We start from the raw sequence: 12,435 nt of genomic DNA, 5'->3' as shown, positions 1-12,435 counted from the left end.
ATAGGCACAAAAGAGAGGATGTGATAGAAATATTTAAGTTACTTAAAGAATTTTATAGAATTAATACAAAGGAAATATTTTAGCTCTACTAGAGAGGCAGGACTAGAGGTCATCCCTGAAAGTTGAGTAAGAGTATAGTTAGCAAGAGTGTGAGGAGTAGATTTTCACTTGGAGAGTGGTCGATGTGAATGGAATGGGTTGTCAGTCAATTGTGAGTGCTTTGTCTGTTAATGGTTTCAAGGAAAATGCCAGCCTGCTTGGCTGTGGGTTTGAATCCTGCCATGGCATGGATGTTTGTGATTATCTGGAAAGATACTGTTGGTGGTCAGTAGATGGCATTGGTGTAGATGATGGTAATAGCGGTTTGTTATAGTTGGCGGATTGAGTGGTGGAGACATTGTTGTAGAGTAGGTGTCCTCCCTCAATGAGTCTTTGGATTCCCTGGAGCTGTCATGTAATAATAATAATAAAAATGATGATAATAAAAAAATAATAATAATAGATGTTTGTTACCGATGAGAATAAACCATTCATTGTATTCTCTGTTATTGTATTTTCATGGAGAATTTTAACATGTAATTAGTGGAAATGAAGCTGTATCACTTGCTTATCTGTATTATACAAAAAAAATAAAAAAATAAGCCTTTAATTAACAGTGCACAACCACTGTATTTAGTCAGCAATACAAAATTAGAACCTAGCAGGCTTCTCCCCTCCTACTATCTGATCCTTTCTTCCCTTTCTGATTTATACGGACATGTAGATCCACAATTTACCATGCAAGAGTTACCATGCAATATTGCTTGTGTTCTTCTGGCTAGTTTGCCTTTTTTGAGTGACAAAAAAAACCTGAGTTTCTGGGAGAAAACTCTCCATCTCTATGTGAGACTCCTAACTCACTGTTTGATTGAAAATGCCTGATAAAGGTTCATGTCATAGTTGGGATTTGAATCCAGGTCTTTCCTTTCAAAGAGAAAGGAAGCTTTCTCCACCTTTGCAACAAGTTGCCTGGTGTTGCACTACCTTACCCCAGTCCTGAAGATACTTTCAGGCGCAAACTTTGTTTGCTCACACTTGGATAAAGGATTAAACTAAACTTATTATTTTCAAAGAGCTTGTCTAAATCAATTGAGTTACAGAGGCTCTTGTGCAGTTAATAAATTTGTGGGTAACTTAACTTTTACTAATATTTTAGCACCTTTAAAGGTGCAGTTACTAAATGGTTTTATTGGAATGTGTGAATCATATTTTTAGAAAATGTCATGGCTTAAACATGTATAAAATATAGAATTTTATTGAAAAACTCTAGTATATTTCATCCAACATGATATGGACATCATCATTAGGGAGACAGACTGGTAACTGTGATTATAACACGAATCATAAGAATGAGTCATGAAGCATGAGCCTTCTAGCTTGTGTCAGCCACAGCTGAAACCAATGTAATCCTATCACTTCAGCTGTGACCGAGAACCAAGATGGTAGGCACATACTTCATGACTCATTCTTATGATTCATGTTTTGAATATAGTTACTGGTCTGTCTTCCTGGTGATGCCTATGTTACATTGAATGAACCTAGCATTGGAGTTTTCGGATAAAATTTTATATTTTTTTTGTGTATAAGCCATAAAAGTTTCTAAAAATAATATAATTACTTTTACTATAATAAATTCAGCTAGTGTCATTCATATAGCTTTAACATCCATGGATGATATTTTTAGATTTGCTTGTTGAAGTTATGGATCCTTCTCTGGTGTGTGGTGTACACCAGGGAGATAGCAGTGTTGTCAAGAGAAAGCTTTTTCCCTGTTTTTCATTACTTTTAAATTAGATTCTAATTTGACTTAAAGATGAAGTATATTTATGAATATAGTAAATGTTTATTTTTATTGTGATTATTTCTAATGTGTGTATCTGGATTTACTTTTGTTTTGCTTTAGTATGCTGAATTTTGACTTGCATCCAGCAGTAATTAGAACTGGACTTCAAATGGCAGAAGGTACTATTTGTGGAGCAGATGCACGGTGTGCTGCCATGCTTTATGCTTTGAAGCAGGTATGGTAAAGTTAAATTTGATTTAAACTGAGTGAGTGTTCACTAAAAGGCTCTGTAAAAAGGATGAAGAAATTGATTCTTATAAAGAAAATAAAATGGAAAAAAGGGAAAGAAACTGGACTTTAAGTTGTTGTAAATTTAAAGAGATGTAAAATATTATAAAGAATTTAAAAAATTTGTTAGAGAAAATAGCCTATTGAAAACAATAAATTTAGATGATGAAAGAATGCATTATGAAAAACTATAAAAAAGCATAAATAACTATAATAATCTGTTGCTATATCTATGTTTTAGTATATTTTATATATTACTATATAAGTTGTTATAGTTTATATATGTATGACATATATATATATATATATGAAGAAATTATAGAAACAAAAACTAAAAATGAAAAACACTAGGACTCTATATGTATATACCTACCTAAATCTATAGGTGTACACATCTAGTTACTAGGATCTAGGTACTGTAAGCTCTGTAATTTTTCTTTTATTGTTATTAATTTTGTTATTATATTATAGAAACCATTCAGTTTTATAGAATTACTGCATAAAAATGGATTGGTTTAGATTGCAAATAGTTCATTGGGATAGTATTGTATTTTTATATTTATTGGCACATTTATATAGTCAGGAAATCAAATAAAAACAGATGGAAGTAGTTTGTTCTGAAGAATTAGAATTTCTGTATGAGATAATTTCTAGTTATCAAGCAAGTTATATCAATCATATGAAGTAAAGTTAAAATGCTAAGGACTAAGTGGTGGAAGTTGTTTTCCACTTGGTTATGCTAGGAATTATACGTTTGGTTTAATCCTTTATCCAAGTGTGAGCAAACAAAGTTTGCACCTGAAGTAATTTCATGACTGGGGAACTCGTGACAAAGGTGGTATGATTTCACATCGTTCACAAGGATTAAACCAAATATATAATTCCTGATAAGGACAGTATTTGATTTATTTATATGCACTACATGTACTGCTTAGAAATAGCTACATTAAAGCAGATACTGCAGATAATAATAATTCATGTATCAGATTAGTTAATAGCAGATCATGTAGATGTGGAAATTATTGAAACAAAGAGAATTACTTAGGATAGAAGACACAATGGATGAATCATTTAGCATATAGTTAGATTTAGTAGAGGGTGAATTAAATTACTAAAAGATAACTATTCTGGAATTGATAGTAGCAAATGAAGGGTAGATAATTTGGATAATTTATCATAATTTAAGTGAAAAATAGTTGGATTTCTAATTATTAAAGTCCCCCCCCCTCCCTTGTTTGATTCTTTTAGATAGTTAATTTCTACTAGAGGTACTGTCATTAAAATTTGTAGAGCTGCTAGACAGAATCGCTTGCTTGAATATGTGTTAGCAAAATTTCCACTAGAACGCGAAATGTGCCATTAGAAATGCGGGGATTTCTAATATAATACTTGCATTACATTAGAAATCTCTAACATTTCTAATGTAAAAAGGTCAGGAATATCTTTGTTGTAGGCAAAATCTGAAGAATATAGTTAGTTTCTCATGTTAGAGACTTAATGCAGTGAAAGAGCACTGCGAAAGGATTAAAAATGATATTTAATTCTTCCAATATTTTCTCAGTCACTGAGACATTGTCAGGAAGTACAATATGAGACGTAACACACACACACACACACACACACACACACACACACACACACACACACACACACACACAAAGGCAATACAAAACTAAGTGAAACACATGGATGAAAGGCTAGAGTCCTAACTAGATGGGTTGCCCTCTATGGGCATCTATTTGTGGCTTAGGATGTAAACTGGGATCTTGAATTATTAGTGTTTCCCATATTGCAGATATTTATTCAAATTAGGCTGATTTCTGAGATTGGCTACAGATTCTAAAAACAGGCTTTCTCTTTTAATTTTACTACGATGGAGGATGTGGTCTTTTTCCAATTGATTCTGTGAGCTATATCCAAAGCATGGTCTGAAAGGTCAGATTGACCATAGTCATGACTGCAGATGTATTTTTTATGTTCTTCCATGCAGATAGTGGCTAATCTTCCTGTCTGTCCATAATAAGCCAACTTGCAAGAACAGGAATCTCTGTATACACCAGGAACTGAGAAAGGAGGGACTTTGTCCTTAGAGCAAATTAGGGTAGCTAGTTTTAAGTTGGGTTTGAAAGTAGTGAAGAGGCTGTATTTCTTTAAGGTCTGGCTATTTTTCTGAAGTGCCTCAGCCATAGGAGATGATGATGGTGATAGCATTACTAAAATCCTTCTCAGGGAGAAGGTCAAGGATTGGGAGAAAGATTATTATTATCATTATTGTTATGATTTTCTTTCTTTTTTTTTTTTTTGATACTGTGGGAACTGTAGCCATTGGGGAACACTAGCCAATAGGCTCTATTGGTTAGTGTTTTAATGATACCATATTGTTGGGGGGGGGGGGTATGAATGTATCTGTCTGTGTGAATGGGTTTCCTGTGTACTTAAAAGGACAGGTTACCTACATGACTAGAAAGCTAGACTAGTATTAGTTTCATTTTTCATAGTAAATTGGATTCTAGGGTGAAGAGTATTGAGGTGAGAGAGAAAAGAATCTAATGTGTTTGGACCATGAGGCTAAATAGAGAACTTATCTACATTTTTTAAATAACTTTCATGGATTACACATGTAACAAAAATATATAGAATTTTATTAAAAACTCCAATATTTTACATTCAGCGTTATGTGAATATCATCATCATGAAGACAGACCATTAACTACATTCAAAACATGAATCACAATAATGAGTCATAAACCATATGTATACTGCAACTGAGACATGAGCTCACATGTAATCATGTGTGCTTATGTTTCAGTCACACCTGAAGTATATAATTACGCTATTAGAGTTCAGAGAAACAATTGTAAAAAGTTGCATGGATAAAAAATAATTAAAATTAAATTCGCCTACTTAAATATATGCCAGGAACCTTCATCCTTAAGCACATCCTTAAGGGTCAAGGCAAAAGAATAACTGGTGGGTGATCTCCATGTGACCTTTTGTGGAATATGGAGAACCGACCAGGGCTTCAGACCTGATGTCCAATCCTTACCTTCTTGTGGTGTACCCTGTTTGGTATCTACTTGGATACTGAACAAACAAGGATCGGCTGGAATTTTGGGATTTAGCTGACCAAATTGTATTCTTATTGCCTTAAACCATAACTCAAAATGATGGCACAACATGATGGAATTTCATGACTGTGTGGGGCATCGCCTGATTAAGCAAGGCTCCCAATTTTTTCTTCAGTACTAGGATGAACAGCAAAAAGTCAGCTACTGGAACAAACCCAAACTGAACTTCAGCAGACATTAATATTAGCACCATCGACATAAGAAGCATCAATGGAAAAGAAATGTAACTAGCAGAAGAATTGGATAAGTACCAGATTGACATAATAGGTGTTACCAAAATAAAGAAGACAAAAACAGGCAAGATCTTTCTAAGCAACAAATACAAGATGTTATATTCAGGAAATAACAATCAGGGGAAAAGAAGGAGTAGCTATAATAATAAACACTAAATATGAAGATAATCTTCTTGAATGGCAGGCAATATCAAGTAAAGTGATTGGGGCCAATGTGAGAATGGGGAACTGGACAATAAGACTATGGTCCCACAGAGGGTTATACTAAGGAAGAAGTGGAGGAATTTTTTGAGGCATTAGAGAAGGCAGCTAACGCAACAAAAAAAATGAATAGTTGGTCCTTGTTGGAAATCTAAACAGCAGAATAGGAAATGATTACCAGACCTAAGAATGTTTAGGAAAAATTTGGAGAAAAGAGCAAAGCTAATAATAATGGTAAGTTGCTGCTCAGGACATGGACTAGTTATTAATAACATCATTTTCCAACATAAAAATATGCTCAAATTCACATGGAGAGAAGATGAAAGGAATAAGAATAGTCTCATTGACTATGTTATTGTTGACTGATGTTTTCCCACTGTTCAGGACACAAGAGTGTACAGAGAATTTGAAATAGGAAGTGATTACCATTTAGTGTTGAGCGGGATAAAATGAACTTCATATTGAAAAGAAGGGTGTGTAAGAAAGTTTTTTGAAACAAAACAAAGTTGAACAGCTATCAGATGTGAACTGTGGACCCAAATACACAAACATCATTCAAGAAAAACTGAAAGAGTTTGAAAACAAGAACCAAACCTTGAAGCTTCAGTGGCAAACCCTAAAGAAAACTTTGATTCAGCCAAAGAGGCATGGACTGAGGTAATCTGCAAGGATAAAAAAATCAGAACTCCATGGTGGACAGAGGAAGTTAAAGAGGCAGTGAAAGAAAAGAAGAAAGCATATCAAAAGTGTTATGCGAGAAAAATGTTAGAAAGTAAAGCATCGTGTAAAATTAGCTAAACAAAAGTCATGGAAAGACTTTGTGAGAACATAGAAAATAAATAATCAGGAAGGTGGTCAGGTGTTCTGGAGGCTATTGAAAAAAGGTCAGAAATGGAAGAAAAGAGTACTGTAAAAGGAATCAGAGATGATAAAGGGTGGGGGGGACATGAAAACTGAGGATAATGACAAGTAGTGACAGCATGGTAGTATAAAACATGCAACAGGAATGCCATCTGGAATATATATCTATAATTGAAGTAGATAATGCTATTACAGACATGAAATGTGGAAAGGTAGCTGGAGTAGATGATACTGAACAATAAATGCTAAAATATAGATGTTTAAAAGTTTTACAGTGGTTACACTGTATAATTCAAAAGGCCTAGTCAGAGGGTCGAATTTCAGATGATCGGATAGAGTGCTCATAGTACCCATTTATAAAAAGGGAAATAAAACTGAATGTGGTAATTACAGCAGACTTTCCCAATTGAGATCGATGCAAGTATTCTTGAGCAACAGCTAAGAAAAGGTATGGAGGAGAAGCTTGGAGAAAAACAAGCTGGGTTCAGGCTAAACAGAGGTTGTCAGGATCAGATTTTCACTCTAAGACAAATGGTTGAGAAATCATGGTAATATAATAAGGATCTGTATTTAAGTTTTGTAGATCTAGAGAAGGTATGATAAAGTGCAAGAGGAAAGCTGTTCAAAACACTCCAGTTATATTGTGTAAATGGGACATTACATCACACAATACATAGTCTCTATTTGAGTTGTGAATCAGCAGTTAGAATTGATGGAGCTAGATGGTTTCATGTTAAGTGTGTACATCGAAATGTAAGTTTCTGTGGTTTAGTAGTTCTGTGGGAAGTTTTTGGTATTGAGACCACATTACAGTGTAACTAAAGAGTTTAATAAAAATAAGCAATTAAAACCTGACAAGTTTCATAAGTTGTAAGACTTTGTTTCAGGAGTACTGGTATAAAAAAATTTTACTCAACAAAAGACTATAAACAATTAATTACACATATTCAATGTTATAACTTCACAACTGTTATATACAAATGAAAAACCAAAATCAAAACAGTAAATTCATTACTGCATGCATGTTGGAACATTACTAGTTGTTGTTTTCACATTCTGCACACATGTGTCATATATTTTTGATGAAAGCAGGCCATATTTGGTGTAGTTAAGCCTTGATTTTTATTGCATTGTGTAGGTATCCTAAGCATTTGCAAAATTTCTTTAAACTTTCTTGTAAAACAATCACGATCGATATGTGATATTTTTGTTTGTTGCCAAAGTACTTGGTGGCCTGTAATAGCTGTGTGGAATGCCAGGTTCTGATTTATGCTCTCTACTTATTTTGACTTTTACGTGTTCAGACATGTGGATTTCTCCTGATCTTCCTGCCTGGCCTACATAACAAATGCCTGGTTTTTTCATGGGTTCAGGTGATCAGCAAAATTCTTAATGCTGCCATACATCAAGAATGTCACGGGCAAGGTGGCTGCATTAACTTTACGAAAAATCTCGAGATTCTTACATCCACCAAAATCTCCACATCACCCCATGAAAAAACTAGGTGCTTATGCAATTCATTGCTCTTTGTGGCATTTGTCATGTAGGACAGACAGAAAGTTTGGGAGAGATCTGCATATCTGAATACGTAAAAGACGTCGAAAAAAGAAGAGATCATAAATCAGGTTGGCTTTCCACACTACCACTACAGGCCATCATAAACTTTGGCAACAAACAAAAATTTATCATAATTGTTTTACAAGAAAGTTTAAAGAAGCCTCATAAATGCTTAATTTGTGAGGCTGCGTTCATCAAAAATTTAACTGCCATGGATCTAGGATATGGCATGCATGATGCCACAGAACATGATAGCAACAACTAGCGATGTTCTAACATGCATACAGTACTGAATGTACTATTTTTATTCTGGTTTCTCATTTGTATATAACAGTTGTGAAGTTATAACATCTAATATGTGTAATTAATTGTTTGTAGTCTTTTGTTGTGTAAAACATTTTTTACCAGTACCCCTTGATGATGTAAGTCTTACAACATGTTTTAATTGCTTATTTTTATGTAATCATCTATATGGATCACATTATGAAGGAAAGTGGTATTAAACCTGATATCAAAATTGGAGATGTTAATCTCAGCTCTTTACTTTATGCAGATGATGTAATACTCCTAAATAAATTCAGGACAAGTCTACAGGAATCCCTGACCAAATTGAATAAATGCTGTAATAAATTTGGTATCAAAATCTGCATTAAAAAGACAAAGATAATGAAAATAGGCAGAAACATGGAAAACATCAACTGCATCCTGACTGGAGAACCTATAGATCAATTAAAACATTTCAGGTATTTAGGCACAATTTTTAGTGAAAATGGCAAATTAATTTGAAAATAGACAGCAGAATTAGCAAAGCTGCTATGGTAGAAAGTCAACTGAATAAAATTTGTATGGAATGAGAGAGAGATTAGTCAAAACACTAAACTAGCTGTATACAAGACAGTGTTCAAACCAATTTTAACTTATGGATTTGACAACTAGGTTAGAAATAAAACTATTGATCAAAGACGGGAGACCACAGATATGAGAGTCCTGACAAAGATTAGGGGACTGAACAGGTGGCATCAATGGCAGCATCATATTAAAACTGAGGATATTAGGAAAGAACTTGACATTGTTAGCAGATCTAATTTCATGTGGTATGGCCACTTAAACAGAATGGGAGAGGAAAGATTAGCTAAACAAGTGTTCTTTGCAAAGATTGCAGAAAGTGACCCACAGGAAGACCAAGATATAGGTGGATTGATACAGTGAAAACATGCATTAAAAGACAGAGATGTAAGATCTGATAATATTGGAATGTTGACAGATAATAGATTGATTTGGAAGAAAATTGTTGATAGGAAGTTAGTAATAATGTAACTTTTCATGTAATACAATCATAATATCCTGTACACCCCCTGAGGATATATATCAGGAATTTGACGATGATGATGCAGGCTATTTCACTTGGTGTAATAACTTGTTCAAACATATCAAAAGAACAGCAGTGAGCAGTTCCTATCTCACCAGCTTTAGCTGATTATTTTATGAGGCATCTAGAAAAAAACTCTTTGACACTATATTTCCTCAGCCTTGTATATGGCTATGTTTTATTGATGGTATATTTGCAGTCTGGTCCAACTGAGTCAGATTTACTTCAGTTCCTAGAGAAAATAAACTCCATGTATCCTGTATCAAGTTCACTAATGAATATGAATCAATAACCAACTACCCATTTTAACCTTGATAATTCAAAATCCCACAGGTCATGTTGAATTTTCAGTTTATTGGAAGCTAACCTTTAGTGGTAGATACATATGCTCATCCTCCCATGATTATTCATCACAGAAGATCGATATTATCAAGAGTCTTGTACACAGAGCTCAATCTGCTCTTTTGTTAGATTAACTGAATAAAATTAAAAGCAATCTGATGTGTAATGGATACAACAAAATTGTCATTATAAAAATTATTCATAATTATCTTCTGTCTACCAGACTACAATCAAGTAGGGTATGAAAAGAATTTCCATATCCTACCTTAAAAGGACAGGGCTTTAGAGAGGGCAACTGGTTGGTCCTTGTTGGGGATCTAAATGGCAGAGTGGGAGATGAATGTCAGACATACAAAAATATTTTGGGAAAATTTGGAGAAAAGAGCAAAGCTAATAATAATGGCAAATACCTGTTGGATTTCTGCTCTGGACATGGACTAGTTATTACTAACACCATGTTCCAACATAAAAATGTGCATAAATCCACATGGAGAGAAGAGGCAAGGAATAAGAAAAGTCTCATTGACTATGTTATTGTTCATAGTGATGTTTTTCCACTGGTGCAGGACACCAAAGTGTACAGAGGATTTGAAATTGGAAGTGATCACTATTTAGCAGGGCTGGCCTTCTCTATAAAGGGGCCAGGGTGCAAGAAACCTTTTGGGGCCCTAAAATATATTTCGAAGGTAAAAATTAAAGGATTTGAAATAAACGTACTATAAAACCTGTTATCTGCAAATGATTTTGGCACAGGGAAAAAAAAAAAAAAAAAAAAAAAAAAACATTCAAAATATAACCGGTTAACATAACATTTACTGAACACAAAACAAAAGTATTAAATAATTAAAATAAATAAATATTTAACACAAACAAAAGTAACCTGGCTCACCAACTAGCGCACAAAAACTATTTACAATTAATTATTGTTTAAAATAATAAAAAAATTAATTTAAGCACATAAAAAATAAATAGGTTTACTATTTAAGGCCTAGTTTTACTAACACGTATATTGCTTAATATTTATTTATTTAAACATGCGATTTTTTTTTGCTATGTCATTAATCATTTCCGAAAAATTACAATTTCTGGCTTCCTTTTCGATGCTTGATATAGCAAGTGCATTTAAGCGTTCTTCGCACATACTTGACCTAAGATAATTCTTTATCAATTTTAATTTGCTAAAAGAACGCTCTGCACTTGCTATAGTAACTGGTAGTGTAAAGAAAATTTTCAATACAGTTAGCACATTTGGAAATAGTTCATTATAACTATTATTTAATATATATTGAAATATGTCTTGCGCGTTATTTACATTTTTTTGGTCCAAGATCAATTCTCGTAACAAATCAATTTCCTGGATTAAGTCTTCATTTACATCTTTACTATGATATTTTACAAAATCTCTTGAGTGGTTTTCTAGTTCATTTTTTTCTAATGTTTTTATATCAGTGATTAATTTAAAATAAGAAATAACATTGGGTATATTTTTAAATCTCTCATCTATTTGTACAATAACAGTATCAATCACAACATTGAAAAAGTGAACATCTAAATTCCTCTACCGGGTTTAGTGAAACTTCACTTTCTGCTAGTTCGGAAAATAATCTTTTTCTTTTTCGAATTCTTTTTTCAAGGAAGTCTTCGGAAATATTCAAGTTTTGTGCTATCATTTTTGCGTCATCTAAAAATGTGTTAAATTTTGTTCTTAAATTTTGGATTTCATTTTTAATTTTATTCACTAAATTAAAAGTAGAATCAAGAACAATTGTTTTTGCTTGAAATAGTTTGTTGATACTATTAATTTTTGACAATATTGTAAACCACACTGATAAGCTTAAAATAAATGGCATTTCTTGTAATGAATCTAGTAGACTTTTAGCTTCGGATACTGCTGTGTTATCGTTAATTTCACCCATAAATTCTTCTAAAGCATTATAAATTTGTTCAAACTGTGTATACACTGCTTTGACTGGGTCTATTTTGGCTTCCCATCGAGTATCACATAATGGTTTAAGCGTAATATTTAAATGCTTTTGTATAATTTCCCATCTTTTTGTAGATGCAGAAAATACGCATTATAAATGTTGCAATATTCCGAAAAATTTTTTACAATATGTACTACTAGAAGCATCATCATCATCATCATCATCAAATTCCTGCCATGTACCCTCAAGGGGTGTACAGGATATGACAGTACTACATGAAAATATTACATCATTACTAACTTCCTATCTACAATTTTCCTCCAAATCAGTCTGTTACTTGTCAAGACTCCAACATTATCAGATCTTATATTTCTATCGTCTAAGGCACTTTGTACCGTATCAATCCACCTACATCTTGGTCTTCCTCTGGGTCGTTTTCCTGCCAACCTGGCAGAGAACACTTGTTTTGCTAATCTTTCCTCTCCCATTCTATTTAAGTGACCATACCATCTGAGATTAGCTCTGCTAACGCATTCCTGGATGCTGACAATGTCAAGTTCTTTCCTAATATCCTCATTTTTAATATGATATTGCCATTGATGCCATCTGTTCACGCCTCTAATCTTTCTCAGGACTCTCATATCTGTGGTCTCTAATCTTTGGTCAAGTGTTTTACTTCTGACCCAGCTCTCAGATCCATAAGTTAAAA

The 12,435-nt window shown here is 33.5% G+C and overlaps 1 protein-coding gene across 3 annotated transcripts in view; it reads left to right on the top strand.

Annotated features, from left to right (window-relative positions):
• The window catches only part of eIF2Bdelta (eukaryotic translation initiation factor 2B subunit delta), a 380,912-nt gene that overhangs the window by 309,183 nt on the left and 59,294 nt on the right, over window positions 1–12,435 (top strand). For all 3 annotated transcript variants that reach the window (XM_090407674.1, XM_090407675.1, XM_090407673.1), the window contains one exon: window positions 1,943–2,057. In XM_090407674.1, coding sequence (XP_090263800.1) covers window positions 1,943–2,057 — 115 coding nt within the window. The remainder of the gene's footprint in view (window positions 1–1,942; window positions 2,058–12,435) is intronic.

The sequence above is a fragment of the Typopeltis vanoorti genome, chromosome 17, assembly GCF_054136105.1.
Source record: "Typopeltis vanoorti isolate ZY-2024b chromosome 17, IOZ_Tvanoo_1.0, whole genome shotgun sequence".
In the NCBI taxonomy this organism is placed as follows: domain Eukaryota; kingdom Metazoa; phylum Arthropoda; class Arachnida; order Uropygi; family Thelyphonidae; genus Typopeltis; species Typopeltis vanoorti.
This window is presented reverse-complemented; position numbering and strand designations above follow the sequence as displayed.